Source organism: Neurospora tetraspora (genome assembly GCF_033439725.1).
Source record: "Neurospora tetraspora strain CBS 560.94 chromosome Unknown B0H65scaffold_2, whole genome shotgun sequence".
NCBI classification, from domain to species: Eukaryota; Fungi; Ascomycota; class Sordariomycetes; order Sordariales; family Sordariaceae; genus Neurospora; species Neurospora tetraspora.
The window spans coordinates 2,085,516-2,100,404 of NW_026944384.1; the positions used below are offsets into that span (position 1 = coordinate 2,085,516).

At 52.0% G+C, this 14,889-nt stretch overlaps 3 protein-coding genes across 3 annotated transcripts; 2 read left to right on the plus strand and 1 right to left on the minus strand.

Annotated features, from left to right (window-relative positions):
• Nucleotides 1–368: 368 nt before the first annotated feature.
• Nucleotides 369–4,233, plus strand: B0H65DRAFT_545934 (uncharacterized protein; the record flags this gene model as incomplete). Its single annotated transcript, XM_062829413.1, has 4 exons — nucleotides 369–585; nucleotides 644–681; nucleotides 2,168–2,350; nucleotides 2,659–4,233. 4 exons carry the CDS (start codon nucleotides 369–371, stop codon nucleotides 4,231–4,233), a joined length of 2,013 nt encoding a protein of 670 aa, XP_062684145.1.
• Nucleotides 4,234–6,619: 2,386 nt separating this feature from the next.
• On the minus strand, nucleotides 6,620–9,702 carry B0H65DRAFT_100654 (WD40-repeat-containing domain protein). The gene is made up of 3 exons (XM_062820435.1): nucleotides 8,795–9,702; nucleotides 8,624–8,734; nucleotides 6,620–8,569 (listed from the first exon to the last, which is right to left on the minus strand). Exons 1-3 carry the CDS (start codon nucleotides 9,495–9,497, stop codon nucleotides 7,005–7,007), a joined length of 2,379 nt encoding a protein of 792 aa, XP_062684146.1. The 5' UTR covers nucleotides 9,498–9,702; the 3' UTR covers nucleotides 6,620–7,004.
• A 663-nt stretch (nucleotides 9,703–10,365) lies between these two features.
• On the plus strand, nucleotides 10,366–13,435 carry B0H65DRAFT_100664 (AdoMet-dependent rRNA methyltransferase spb-1). The gene is made up of 4 exons (XM_062820436.1): nucleotides 10,366–10,681; nucleotides 10,743–12,525; nucleotides 12,593–13,063; nucleotides 13,134–13,435. The coding sequence occupies exons 1-4, from the start codon at nucleotides 10,514–10,516 to the stop codon at nucleotides 13,214–13,216; spliced, it is 2,505 nt and encodes an 834-aa protein (XP_062684147.1). The 5' UTR covers nucleotides 10,366–10,513; the 3' UTR covers nucleotides 13,217–13,435.
• The last annotated feature ends 1,454 nt before the right edge of the window (nucleotides 13,436–14,889 follow it).

The following is a 14,889-nucleotide window of genomic DNA, read 5'->3' on the forward strand; positions in this document are numbered from 1 at the left end:
GTCCAACCGCGTGTTAACGTCGCAAAACGCATATGTTCAGATGAGTTGGAAAACTGTTAGCCGAGTTCACCCGTTATTCGCTACAGCCTGGCTATTCAGCACAGAAAATGAGCTGTGAGAAAGCTTTACAGTTGCTTCCCTATGCATGCCTTAACGCGCAGTAATGTGTCTTGGCAACGGGCATTAACAGTTTAAAGTACGTTTTCGCCGTGCTTCTCGTGCTTTGGTTCGAGGACCCTGCAAGCAGTGACTCTGCGACTTGCGAGTCCTGGCCAGTCGGCCGTTCCTGTCACGATGCCGGAGTTACCCGTCAGTTCAGTTCGTTGCGCTGGGCGGCAGGAGCCATTGCAGTGGTAAACAAAGAAGTTATGGCTGGCAACAAGTCACTTCCATCCTTTCATCAACCCGGCGACGCCGCCACGGCCATGACCGAGCGGGTAGCTCCGCAGATTCGATCTTCGACCCGTGCCGTAACGGCCGAGCGGTACTTCTACCGTCCATCCAAGACGCGGGCGGTATACTGCAACGGAGGGGCCCGCAACAGCACCGGCCCGGCGCTCTCTCTCCGGGACTCGGTCAAAACAGGTATGTCAGGTTCTTCACGCATAGCGGGCTTCCCTGATAGTGCACTAACAATTCGCAGGCAACCTTGAGCAGATGCTGCAAACGGACGATGACGGCGTAGCAATGACACTCGTCTACCAATCAGATGGCCATCGCATAGCACTAATTTCAACGGGGTAGCATCCGCCTCGCTGGATTGTTCCAGCTCGCGACTTTGATGGATCTGGATGGCAACTTGTAATTATCACAGGCGCAATGGAAGCCTCACCCTGGTGTCAGGTTTTTGTTCTGGTGCGAACTAGTGAAAGCTCGTCACGCTTAGATTGTGCCAAAAGGGGAAAGAATAAAGTGAGGGAGGAGGGCCGCCATTCCCGCCTTGAAATTTGAGCGACACGGGAAGAATCTGGAGGAACAAGAGAAGAAGTACAAGGACAGGAGATGGGCGCAGCAGTCAAGAAAGATGATCGGTGGACATGCATCTCATCTTGGCAGGGTGGGATTGTCCGCTGGGATCAGCGTTTGCTCTTCGACTCGCTTCTGCTCATGGATCCCGACATAACAGGCAGGCATTCCAATTAAACACTTTAACAACAAAACAATGCGCAAACTTGTGTTCCAAATTTTCACGAGATAGATTCCTACGCGACTGTAGCAGCCAATAATGGGCGTGAAGAGTGGTGATAGGGTCACAGTCTCGTCAGTTCTCTCGAGCTGTAGAGGTAGCCCCAGTATTACCCCGTACTTTTTGGGTCAGAAAAATTGCATGAATTCCACTTCTCACATCCACAGGAAGCGTGAGAGGAAACAAACTGTATGGACCAAACAAGGAACCAAACGGTCGGGTAACCACGTTTTCACTTTTCACGGTGCTGCTTGGAAACGAAACAATCTTTCTAAAAGTGCCTGCATAGGCCCATAATTATATTGCAGCAAAGACGGGACCCTTGATACATGGACATCACATACGGCTGACGCACACTTGCTGTCACCCCTTGCACCGCTTTTGCACCGCTTTTGTACCGCTACCTTTGCCAAGCTCGACCAAGGTGCACGAGAGGCTCCGAGACCCGGCCATTCAAAAGGAGGCAAAAAGATCCATCGCCCATTCACGATCCATGGTGCCACTCTAGAGAGCACACTATCCAATCCGTACAATCCACCCACTGACCGCCGTTGAAGCGACAAGTCAACGAGGCCACCAACCTGCGACAAAAGGCCAACGAAGACGCGCACTGATCGCCGTTCGCCGTCACAAGTATAACGCATTATCCAGTCGGAACAGGCAATTGTAACTGGAATTGTGTAGTGTACCATTTGAGTGCAGCTTTTTTTCGCTCGTCAAACACCCGCTTGCCCCGTTTTATCGTCGATGCCGATTCCGAATTGAGACTCTCCGCCCCCGTCGGTCGCTGCCCCCGACCCTCGTCGCTTAGTTTTGAACACCAACCTCCCGCTTCGTCCTCCTGACCCCGTCTCTCCTCCCACGCCCAGCCAAACAGCAAACTCTGTCTCAACCATTACATACGTATCGCTACCCACGGTCCTGATCCCCGATCCACTTCGTCGTCTCCCCCGACGTCAAATTCTGCAATACAATACCCAGCCTTCGCCCGCCTCGACTCCAACCGGGAGAGCGGCCGCGGCGTCTATAGGCGCTGCAGATGATATTAGCATGATGGCTACCGTTTCCCGGACTGCAACTGCCTTGACGACGCCGCCAGCCACATCCCACGGCAACAAGTACGACTCGTGGGACAGCAGCCTGTCGGTGCCCGTCCATTCGGAGGTGAGTCCATGAGTCCATCATGATATCTTGGTAATTCGGGAGATTACACGCAATATCCCCTGTTCCCCGCATCTCGTTTTACCATCCAGTTTCCTTTTTTTACTCCTGGCCCCGGAAACACCACGCGCCTGAGGCCTTCGTCGTGCTCCTGACCATCGAGGCTGCCTGCGTGCATCTCGCCCATCCATCCATTTTTTCCATCTTTCTCTCCCCGTGTCCACACCCTGCCCTGGTGCCTGCTGCTGCCATCGCATAGCGTCATCCATTTCCATTCATCCACTAACATCCTCCTTTCCTTCCCCTTCTAGAAGCCTGTCAATCCCAAGAGATCTTCCATCAACAATGAGAACGGCTACCCCTTTGGCCGCCCTGTCCTAGCTTCTCAAAAGAGGAATTCGACTTTGCTCGCCACCAACAACACACCACCCATGGACTCGCTCGCGTACGACCACTATAACGGGGATGTAGCCGACGATGCCGGGTTTACAAATACCGACTCCGGCTATCTCGTGCCGTCGCATCACAAGGACTTGAAGCCTCGAAGCGCCAAGGAGGGCGGGAGTCCCGCCGACAGTTTGTTCGATCCGGAAACCGACGAGAGCAAATGGATTCACCGTGACAAGCTCGCCCAGATTGAGAACGAGGAACTACAGGCTGCGGGATTCGTCTTGCCTGTAGCGAGAGACAACAGGTCACGGTCGAAAAGCGCGAACCGTTTGAAGAGGGATCAAAGCCAGGACAAGCTTAGCGGTCAGGCTAGGTCCATTGGCGGCGGTGAGCACATCGGCTCGAGGTCTAGAAAGAACTCGTCAGCCACGCAGGACTGGGACAAGCGAGCCGATGATGGTGCTGAGCACGCTGATTCTAGTTTGTCGAACCCCGGCGCTAAAGTAACATCCCGGATTCCTGTGCCGAGAACCAAGACTTACCCAACAACGCCAACTGACGAGAAGGTCGCTGCCTACGCGCGGAAACGGGATAGCAGTCCTGAGGAAGATAAGGAAAAGATAACCTATCCGAAAACACGAGGACGGAGCGGCAGTACAGGCAACGCCCTTACAAAGGCGGCCAATGGAACCGACGCCCGGCCTATAGCGAAGCGGGCCGACACCTCTCCCATCAAAAGCAAGCCGGCTGCGGGAGCCAAGAAGGTTTCCGGCAAGGCTGCGACTACCACAACTACGCGACCGCGAACCGGAACACGAGGTGCATCCAACAAGGATTCAACAGGTGCTCGGCCAACGACGCGTTCCGGTGACCGAGAGCTCTCGCCCACAACGCACAAGCCGATGGAAGGTGAACCACCCTGGATGGTTTCGGCATTTCGCCCTGACCCCCGTCTGCCACCAGAGCAACAGCTGCTACCAACGGTGGCCAAGCGGTTACAACAGGAGAAGTGGGAACGGGAGGGCAAGGTTGGCACCGTCTTCGACAAGGAGTTTAGGCCACTCACAGACGAAGGCTTCCTCGAGCCACCCGAACATCCTATTGTTGCGCCTGAACATGAACCAGCGGAGAACGAGAACGAGCAAGAACAGGAGAAGGAAAACGAAAAGGAAGATCCGCAGGCAGATTGGCCTTTGAAACCCGCCGAGCCTCAATGTCCTCAGAGTCCACCTCCTCCGAGTCTCCACAGCCTTCAGAGCCCCCGGAGCCCGGCTCCCGTTGGACGGAAGGACTCCTACTCGACAATGCCCGGACGGAAGGACTCCTACTCGACAATGCCCAAGATCGCGGACAAGCCTGCTTTGACCACGGTCCCCAGCCCGAAGAACCCCCCACAGCCTCCTCACCCATCGCAGGTGATCAGGGTACCAGAGCCTCCCGAGGATCCGCCTCAGAAGAAGGAGAAGGGAGGATGCGGATGCTGTATAGTTATGTGAGCGCTAGGTTCCAGAACTTGGCCATCCAATACTCGACTTTCTAGTCAACCTACAACCTATCAAACCCATCGATCACCAATACGACCTTTGGTCCTTTATATCGTCGTCCGCCACAATCAAGCCGTGACTCTGCTATCATTGGCTTTCTGGTAGTCCTCGAGCACTACGCTGAATAATGACGAAACGAGCTCCTTTTTCTATATACACAAGTCTGGCACATTCGATTCTGCATTTGTATCTACATCACACCCACCACGCGCACACGCACATACCCCCCCTGCTTGATTGGCTGCTACTTTTTGCAGTGTTCCCTCATTCGTTTCCTTTGTCCTCAGTCTTTTTTTTTCACAAGCTTCCTGCTCCAGACTGCTCGTTGCTGTCAGCGTGCTCCCGATCTTTAAGCCTTGTATCCGACCTCACTCCCCCCCATACCAAGGGGCGCAATGGTCAGCAGCAATGTGACCTAACGAAAATGGAGCCTCTCGACCACGGCGGTTATTTCTAGCAAAGGAAGAGCAAGGGTTTTTCCAACGGTGGACGGAGAATTACAGAACAAAAGGAGGGAACTCCCTGTTTTGTCCTCGACGACAAACCGAACCAAGATCAGCATCATTCCTCCCGTCGTGCCAAGTCGGGAGCAAAAGTCGAACGAACCTCCTGGAAAAGGGGACGCCATTCGGCAAAAGGGAATCAATCATCAATGGAGAGAGAGAGGGAAGTTTTAAGGCGGCAAAGAGGGAGTGAGAGCAGGGAAAGGAGTAGGAAGAACTTGGAAGAAACATTGGGGTTCAAAGGAAAAAAAGGCGAACACCCAAAACTGAAATTCCCCACCGGTTATAATACCATCTTATCTTAATTCCAACAACTCTCTTGTACATGGTCTGGTTTTCTCTCCCGTCTTTCATCAGTCGCCGAGGTCATCATCCATACTACGCATTACAATCAGTCAAGTCAGTCAGCCAAACCAAAAACTAAAGCCTACTATTTAGTTTATCCTCCTCATTACATCTATCATCCCGCAACCAGATTGTCTTTTCAAGCAAAAAGGAACTTTCCATCGCTCGTCTTTTGTGTTTTCCGTTTGGCTTGGGTGCTTTGTTGTTTCAGCCTGTCTTTCTGCTTTTGCGTTTGCATTTACTTGTCTTGTTTCGCTTGTTTCGCTTTTCTGTTTTTCCTCCTCTCGGTCTCAGTCTCAGTTATGCCCTTTTCCAACAAAAATGGGGGGAGAGAACGCGCGGAGTTAGTTTTGTTTTTTCCCTGAGAGCGATCGAATGGTGCGGGCGTTTTTGATTTTTTGAAGTCTTTTCCTTGTTTCCTTAATTAGTCGCTACACGTACGCATGGCACGCACACGCAATATCGGAGAGGGGAGGGAGGGAAAGGCCAGGAGGCCCATCAGGGTAACTACTGCGAGGTAGTTTACAGGGGAGGGGGAGGGGGGGGGGATGGGAGGAAGGCAACAAGGGGGAAAGTCAAGATGGATAGGGCTAGGAGGGAGATAGAAAGCAGCGAGAGGGTCAAAGGAGGGAGGGAGGGAGGGAGTATCAGCTTACTACTTTAGTAGCTAGTCGTTTCCTTGAATGAGAACAATGAAGAGATTTCAGCATGCTTTATTTTACACCCTTCGCTAGGTACCTGATGGTTACGGTGACTGACTCTGGCAAATTATTGCTGTTTGTACGTTACAGCTAAAACTAGCAGAAGGATACGTCAATGCTGTTGCCATCAGCTAGCTACCTCTCCGTAAACGAGACTATAGAAGTGGTTTGGAGTATTTACACTTACCTAACTACTTGTGAGAGAAAGAAACTAGCTAGAATCAGGCCCCGAAGCCATGGAGACTCTTTCTTATGTTAAGATGACTATTCTAAATCCTCATCTGCTTCACTGAACGGATATTCATTCTAACTATCATACAAACGCAGGGCAAGAACAGACTGCAACGGCTATATCTATCTATCCCCAGGGCAGCCAACTTCAAGTTCATGAGTGCCGTCCATTCACTACATCATTTTTCTTGAAAACCCTCTTTTACAGCAAGCAGTCCGGTGAGCAGTGATGACGCTTTTGTACCACTTTTAGATAATGATTAGTTCCCATCCCACACTTGTCTGTCTTGTCAAGACTAAACTTTACCATTACGCTACCACTGCACCAAGCCTCGTCTCGTTTCGTTTGTATGTTAAGCTCAACTCAACTGTGCTTGGTTAGTTAAGACTTTCTCAGATGCGATCGATGCCTTGGGGATAGATATTTTACGCATGTAGGACTCAGCCGAGAGAACAAGATGTCACAAAGAAGCGAACGGCAAGAAGCGACCTCCCGCCGTAAGCCGCCCGCCACAGAGACCAAACTATGAGCGCGTGCGTGCGTGCCACATTTGTGAATTCATGTGAATTTGATTTGTTTCGTTTGTTGTCAGAAAGTAAGTAGCTTCACCTTCTCGCTAAGTTAAGTCAAGTTTCAACCATACATACGCTACCAGACGCCCACAACAAGCAACAGAACAACAACAACAAAAGGATATCTTCAAGGAATCCTCCTCCTCTTTAATCGTCCGAAACAGCAGCCTGACAGACAGACCTAATCATCATCGTCATGATCGTCGTGATCATCAATGTGGACTTGAACAACTGACTTCCACCACAACTCCCAACAACTTAGACAACGGTTCACGAACAGAGACGCACCGCACTGTCGTGCCGTGGTATCCTCCTCTCCTCTTCTCTTCTCTTGTTTCGTCTTCACCACACATCTCTCCCACCCCATCCATCACCAATCATCAACATCCCCATCCCACTGATCCCCCACATCCGCCCATCCACACCCCCACCTCCTCCCGCCCGTCTCACCACCAGTTCTCAAATCCGCCGCCTCCTCGCGACCCTCGCGCCAGCAGCGCACAAGGTAATCGTCGCTGGCCGTCACCAAGCTGCCATCCAGCGCCCACGTAAGCGCGCCCACCTCCTTCTCGTGTCCGCGCACAAGCGGCGTGCCGCGGCGGATGATGGGCGTGTTTGATGACTGATGATGATGACCGCCCTTGATGCCGAACAAGCTCGCTGAGGAGCTAGTTCCCGGTCGTCCTCCTCCTGACGAGGAGGACATGGAGAACAAGGATGACGAAGACAGAAGGGAGGTGGTAGCGCTCCGGGTAAGACGCGGACGAGCGGGCGTGACGGGAATGCATGATGTGGGTTCGCCGACGAGGTAGGACTCGTCGTCTTCTTGTTGGCCGGGGTGCTGGCGCTGCCAAGCGAAGGCTTCTTTGATGTAGCGCTCGTCAGTGGGGAAGAGGACGGCGGCGCCGTCGCTGCTGCCGACTGCGAGAAGTTCCGAGTGGCCGTTCCTAGCGGGCCGGATGGCGGATTTCACGTAAAAGCTAGTTGCGTGAAAGAGCCGGTGGCGGAAGCCGTAGAGCGGACCGAGACCCTCGTGCGCGGTGCCGTGGTTGTGGTGTCGACGGCGCGGGGGTTCCTCGCCGGGACGGGCGGCGGCGAGCTCGACGGCGTGGCCGAGGACGAGGTGGGCGGTGCTGTAGGCGTAGACGGTGTTGTCTTTGCAGAGGGTGTAGAGGCGGGAGCCGTCGCCGCCGAGGGCCATGGAGGAGATGCCAAAGGGACGCCAATTGGCGTGGCTGGGCAGGGGCGCTGTGAAGGAGACGGGCGTGCTGTACTTGTGGTGGCGGCTGGTGTGCACGGCGCGGATGTCCCAGAGCTTGACGCTGGCGTCGGCTTCGCACGCTGTGAGGAAGAGGTGTTCCCTACCAGGAGGAAGGAATTGGAGAGCGGTGACGGAGACTTCACCAAGGCGACCAGGTACCTCGCCTATCCGGGCCACGTCGACGTTACTGGCGCCGGGAAGCAGATTGCGAGCCTGTTTCTGGGGAATGCGTGAGTGGGCATCATAGATGCTGTTAACGACGCAGCCCGGGTTAGGGGTGCGAGGAAGACGAGCGTGAAGGCCAGCTTCTGAGCGGATAGCAACGTCTTGCACAGGACCGCCTCGGCAACGGAGATCCCAAATCTGTACGCTGCCATCTCTACTAGTGGTTGCAAGGACAGAATTGGCGCCGCGGCCCGGCTGGAAACGGACTTGTTTGAGGGATGCGGTGTGGTGACCTAGGATCGAAATGGGCTGTTGTGTTACGAAGTCCAGTACCTTGCCTGTTTGGTCACCAGAAGCTGTGGCAAGAAGCAAGTCATCGTCGGAGAAGGCCATGTCAATGATGGCGTTGCCATGCGCCTGGAACGACATGTTGATCTGAGAGAACTCGTTCTGGGTGTCTAGCAGACGCACATACCCTTCCTCGTCACCTACAGCAACAAGACTCTTGGCTTTGAGGTGGTTAGCAAACGGAATATCTCAGTACATGATGCATGCTGACTTACTATTGCAGCTTGTGGTGCAGAATGGGATGCTGCGAGGGTGTCCTTCGTGGCTGGTCATAAAGTGAGCGTCTTCACGGCGACTATAAAAGTCTGCTGTTTCCGATCTCCAGTCTGTTCACCGAGTTAGCATGAGCTCGCTCGCCCGAGATATATTTTTGTAAAATCACATACCGGAAACTGGGCATGACATAGTCCTGTTTCCAGCACCAGGCATACCACCTGTCATTCGCTGCACCAGTTGAGCTCCCACTCCCCGACGGTCCAACTGTATAGGCGCCCGGTTTGGCCGACGCCGTGTGGTTGGCAACTCTTGCTCATCATCATCATCACTTTCTTCCGACTCAGCCTCATCTTCATCGAGGGCCAATTGGGATGGCAGCTTTCGAATAGAATGGATGGGACTGCCGAGGCGATGGCGCCTCAACTCGGGAGTCGGAAGTAACGCTGGGGATGTGGCCGCAGGAGAGGGTAGGTGGGATACGTGAGATGCCTCAGCCCTCTTGGGTGTTGAAGCATGGGTAATCTTTCGACGCTTAGAGCTCCTCTGGCCATCTTGAAGGCTCGGTAACACATCGGGGATTTCCTCTTCCGAGATGGGCCTGAGAGGGCTGGATGGTGTATGGGATCGTTCTAGGAGAGGACCGGCTAGATCACGAAGAGCCCTTTGGGAAGCGCTGGGGTTGTTGTTGGCTATGACTCGGGGAGTAAAGAAGCGCCTGAATTTCCTGGGGGTGATGGACGGGTTTCGACGTTCCTTGGCTGAGCTTCGCGGAGGAGGAGAGGATGGGATTGGGGGGATATTGTTGCTAGTGTTCAACGACGACGAGCTCTTGACTCCCAAAGGGGTTGAAGCGCTGTTGGGGTTATCGGCCATGGCGAAAGAATTCTCTTATGCAACAAGATAGAGACGAGGTGTACGGGGCCGGCGACGCTGGATGCGCGCGACCTGGCAGCGAGGGGCCGCCGATGGGAAGGGTACACGGAGACAGAGAACAGGCCGCGGTGATGGATATTTGTACAAAGTCAGTTGAGCATAGCTGGCGCAGAGGTATCGCTGGCAATTGTTGACTGGATGTTGGATAATCGAAGTTGCAGGCTAGGCTATGTGCATGTGCAGAAAGGCTGAGCTTGAAGAAGGACGGGAGGTCGTCGTTGAGAGACGAGGTAGGCGGCCGGGGGGTTAGGTATTGGCGTTGAGTCTATTGGTTGGCCGAAGTGGTCGATGGAGTCTCTGGGTGAAGTGGTGTCTATGTATGTCGGTGTCTGTGTCCGAGATGCCTTCAGTTACTTGAGATTGAATGCGTGGAAATGATGGAATTGGCGGGGATTCGGTTTCTGTTGTGGATTTGCGTGCTTCAGTTGTCGCTTCGCTGAGTCTGAGTTTGCCGGGCAACCAAATCGACAGCCAAACCTGACCTTGGACCTGAACTCTGAACACCTCCAGTGGGCAAAGGCTGGGCGTGTGGTCCGCAGCGGCCGGGGGGCCCTAGAAGGTATGCGGTTTAGTGCTCCATCAGGAACGCGAGACGCGGAACAAATGACGCGCTGGATCGCGAAAGCTTGATGGCTTTTCGTCCCATAATCGCGGTCGCTGGAGACATGAAGATTGGTCAATGCACTGCCGTTCAACCGCGCATGTCTGACCCACTCTGACGGGGCCGTCTTGGTCGTTGCCCCACCAGCCGTTGGAGACTTCAGTTGGAGTCCAGTTCCTTATCGCTTATCGCCCTGCAGCCGCCATCCAAAAAAATCATCCTGCAACGACGACCCTGCAATCCCTGCGCTGCGAGTGCTGGAGGGAAGTCAAAGGCCACTGCATTTCCACCAAGTCACCAGGTCGTCTTGCTCAACAACACCAGTCGGCCATTACCCGACTAGAGCACCGACACCATGGCGATTCAAAAGAAACACGGCAAGGGCCGTCTTGACAAGTGGTACAAGCTTGCCAAGGAGAAGGGTTATCGTGCCCGTGCCGCCTTCAAGCTGATCCAGCTCAACAAGAAGTATGGCTTCCTCGAGAAGAGCAAGGTCGCCCTCGATCTTTGCGCTGCGCCCGGTGTAAGTTATTAACCCCAAGTCCATCATGGGGTGAACTAACCGTGTCTGTGTCCGTCCCTAGTCGTGGTGTCAAGTCTGCGCCGAGACTATGCCGACAAACTCCATCATCATCGGTGTCGATCTCGCTCCCATCAAGCCCATTCCCAAGGTCATTACCTTCCAGAGCGATATTACCACCGAAAAGTGCCGCGCGACTATCCGCACTCATCTCAAGACATGGAAGGCCGACGTCGTCCTCCACGATGGTGCGCCCAACGTCGGTACCGCTTGGGTTCAGGATTCGTACAACCAGGCCGAACTTGCTCTGCACTCGCTGAAGCTGGCCACTGAATTCCTTGTCGAGGGTGGTACTTTCGTCACCAAGGTTTTCAGATCCAAGGATTACAACTCCCTTCTCTGGGTTTGCAACCAGCTTTTCGCCAAGGTCGAGGCTACGAAGCCCCCTTCGTCCCGTAACGTCTCCGCCGAAATCTTCGTCGTCTGCCGCGGCTTCAAGGCCCCCAAGCGCATTGATCCCAAGCTTCTCGATCCCCGCTCCGTTTTCGAGGATGTGGCCGGCCCCGCCCCCAACAACGAAGCCAAGGTGTACAACCCCGAGATCAAGAAGAGAAAGAGAGAAGGTTACGAGGAGGGAGAGTATATCCAGTTCAAGGAGATTTCTGCCAGCGAGTTCATCAACACTGTCGATCCCATCGCCATTCTCGGCCAGTACAACAAACTCAGCTTTGAGCAACCCAAGAACGGCGACGTAGCGTTGGCTGCCCTCGACAAACTCCCCGAAACGACCGAGGAAATCCGTCTCTGCTGCGCCGATCTCAAGGTGCTCGGCAGGAAAGAGTTCAAGCTCCTCTTGAAATGGCGTCTAAAAGTACGAGAGATCTTCGGCTTCCCCTCCAAGAAGACCCAGAAGGCGGCTGTCGACGAGGAGGTTGCGACAGTAGAGAACATGGATGAGGAGCTCAGGATTCAGGAGGAGCTGCAAAGGATCAAGGAGAAGGAGGGCTCCAAGAAGAAGCGCGAGAGGAGGCGCGAGAACGAGAAGAAGCAAAAGGAGATTGTGCGCATGCAGATGAACATGACTGCGCCCATGGATATTGGTATGGAGCAGGAAGGCCCCCGTGGTGAGGGTGCCATGTTCCGTCTCAAGACCATCGACCAGAACGCTGCCCTGAACAAGATCGCCAAGGGCAAGATGGCCATTATTAAGGAGGCCGAGAAGACGAAGGATTACGACTTTGGCTCCGACGGCGAAACCGACGAGAGCGACGAGGAGGCCGATCGTTTGGAGGAAGAGCTCGACAACCTGTACGATCAGTATCGGGAGCGCAAGGCGGCGGCCGATGCCAAATACCGTGCCAAGAAGGCCAGGAAAGAGAACGGCGATGATGAATGGGAAGGTGTATCTGGCGACGAGAAGGCGGGTAGCGACGAAGATGATGATGAGGAGCTTGAAGTGGACAGCAGTGATGACGATTCCGACTCAGAGGATGGTGAATCTGGCAAGAAGCTTATAACAGACCTGGACGGCCAGCCAGAAGAGAAGGATGGTCTGTCCAAGCGGGCCAAGAACTTCTTCAGTCAAGGTATCTTTGCCGAGATACCAGGGCTTTTGGAGGAGCCAGAATCTGAGGAGGAGGCTCAGGAGGCCGAGCTTGTTGAGGCTGTGGAGGAGCTCAAGGTTACTAAGAAGGAGAAGAAGGAAAAGAAGGAGGCTAAGGAAACCAAGGCCAAGAGCAAGAAGGCGGCTGAGGAGAGCGATGGTGAGGATGATTTCGAGGTTGTCAAGAACAACGAAGATGACGACTGGGAGAACGTTGAGAAGAAGAAGAAGAACGGCAGGCCTGGTAAGTTTCACTCAGCCCCTCTTCAGTACAACCTGGTAAGGGCAATGGCTGACTATGACAAACACAGACATCGACATCATCACCGCCGAGGCCATGACCCTCGCTCACCAGCTCGCGACCGGCGAGAAGACGAGTTACGACGTCATCGACGACGGTTACACCAAGCACGCCTTCAAGGACCGCGACGGTCTTCCCGACTGGTTCCTCGACGACGAGTCCAAGCACGACAAGCCGCACAAGCCCATCACCAAGGCCGCAGCGCAGGCCATCAAGGACAAGCTTCGTGCGTACAACGCCCGTCCCATCAAGAAGGTGGCCGAGGCCAAGGCCAGGAAGAAGTTCAAGCAGGCCCAGAGACTTGAGAAGCTCAAGAAGAAGGCCGATATGCTTGCCGGTGACGATGGCATGTCAGAAAAGGAGAAGGCTGCTAGCATCTCGAAGCTCATGGCGGGGGTTGCTAAGAAGACGAGGAGGGCGCCTATCAAGGTCGTCAAGGCTGCTGGTTCCAACAGGGGTCTCCAGGGCAGACCTAAAGGAGGTTCGTACTACGTTAAGGTCTCTCGTGTTGTCCATGGAATGATGATGCTAACTCGCTCTCACTACTACAGTCAAGGGCAGATACAAGATGGTGGATCCCCGTATGAAGAAGGAGTTGAGGGCGATGAAGAGGATTTCCAACAAGAAGAAATAGACGTCGTGTCCAGCAGCATAGTCGGTGGAAGTTTTAATTGCGATACCTTTTTACCTGTTCATATAGTTGTAGAAGACGGTTGTTGTGACAAGACAGATTTGGTTGTTGTTGTACATCAAAGGGGATTTGGTTGGATGGTCAATAAGAAGAGCAGCACTGTTGAAAGCTTTCAAGACGCCGTTCGTTTTACTTGGGTGCACATCACATCACATCACCCCTTCCATCTCCCACTTCGCAAACAAACCTCGGCCCTCGCGATCAAGAAGTTATCGGCTCGTACGGTTGGGATATCGTTCCAGGACATTGCGCATGGGACGTCGATAAAAGGAGTCGATACCCGTAACTTGGATCCTGGTAGCTATGCTCATCTTGTTGTATTCCTTTTTTCACGGTATATCGAAGGGAATGGGATGATATTGTCGAGTGTCCCCGGCCCTTTAACGCTCGCGATGCTACTACCTAGGTCTCACATTCGTGAGCAACTCTATGTATTCCATCTTAGCAAACAGTGATCTAATTGACCCTCGATAAGCATTACAAGCAGTGTGACGGCGCTGGCAGACTGGGTCTGGGTGCCATGCACGGATGTGCTGGAATGAGGTACATGGAGGATTCTGGGCATGGCACGGTCCAGGGATGCGAGCCATTCAATTGGCTATGCTAAGACTGGCTGTAGGGTGGATCTTAGTATGTGTAGGGTTTGCTATGTAGGTGAAGGGGATGCGAGTGAAGGGATTGGTTAATAGCGACCCGTATATGGGTCCCGCTATCGCTTATACGACTAGGGTATTTATTTAGGTCTGTACGTTTATACCTAATTCTCTTCCTCTTTTCTTTTCTCTATTTAAAATCTTCCATTATAAATGGAATCTTAGCTTTACCTTCGATTTACTTATATTGTGCCCTTATATTATTTTAGATTAACTTAATAATTACTTGGGAAGGTTAAATCTTAAACTGAAAACGAAATTAGAAAGATTTATTATAAAAATTTAAAGTACTGAATATTTATAATAATAATAATACGATAGTACTATTACACTTAATATATAATAGCGCTAGTAGTTATAAAAGTACTAAATAAATTGAGAATTGCGATAACGATCGTTAAAATGAGGATATTTCTAACGACGATTATAATAATACTTTTTTTAGAGAGGAGGGCGGAAATAACGACGGAAAAGGAGGTTCTAATTCTCTAAATCCTAACCCTAAAAAAGAGGAAAATATAGTTATAAAACTGAAGTTTAAGAAGAAGGTCGCTATTAGCAATAAGTATAAACCTATCGACCCTATTATCAAAGATAATATATATAAAGTTATATAATTTAATAAAGAGTGTTATAATAGTTTTTACTTAAATGAAGAACGTTCCTATAATAAATTTATAATCCTTTATAAGAAATCTCTATATTATATATATTATTAATTAAATGTATTTAATAAGGTATTAGTTAACGTAATTACTAATACGGGAGAAGACGACGAAGAGTCCGAATTATCCTTTAAACTATTCGATTAATATATTACGACGGCGGTCGAAAATATTAAAACCTTCAATATTCGCTTAATTAAATATAAGGTTATTAACGATTTAAAATAGAAAATAGAAGAATTTGTTCAGTTATTTATTTACGATTCCGTCCCTAGCGTTCCTTTTTAAATACTATTCC

What these genes read in the sequence shown, in the direction of transcription:
- B0H65DRAFT_100654 (XM_062820435.1), bottom strand. Translation starts at nt 9,497, where the DNA reads ATGGCCGATAACCCCAACAGCGCTTCAACCCCTTTGGGAGTCAAGAGC. An exon ending in TATGTCATGCCCAGTTTCCG is followed by an intron (nt 8,735 to 8,794) that starts GTATGTGATTTT and finishes CTCGGTGAACAG; the next exon opens with ACTGGAGATCGGAAACAGCA. An exon ending in CTGCACCACAAGCTGCAATA is followed by an intron (nt 8,570 to 8,623) that starts GTAAGTCAGCAT and finishes ACCACCTCAAAG; the next exon opens with CCAAGAGTCTTGTTGCTGTA.
- B0H65DRAFT_100664 (XM_062820436.1), top strand. Translation starts at nt 10,514, where the DNA reads ATGGCGATTCAAAAGAAACACGGCAAGGGCCGTCTTGACAAGTGGTAC. An exon ending in GAAGAAGAACGGCAGGCCTG is followed by an intron (nt 12,526 to 12,592) that starts GTAAGTTTCACT and finishes TGACAAACACAG; the next exon opens with ACATCGACATCATCACCGCC. An exon ending in CCAGGGCAGACCTAAAGGAG is followed by an intron (nt 13,064 to 13,133) that starts GTTCGTACTACG and finishes TCACTACTACAG; the next exon opens with TCAAGGGCAGATACAAGATG.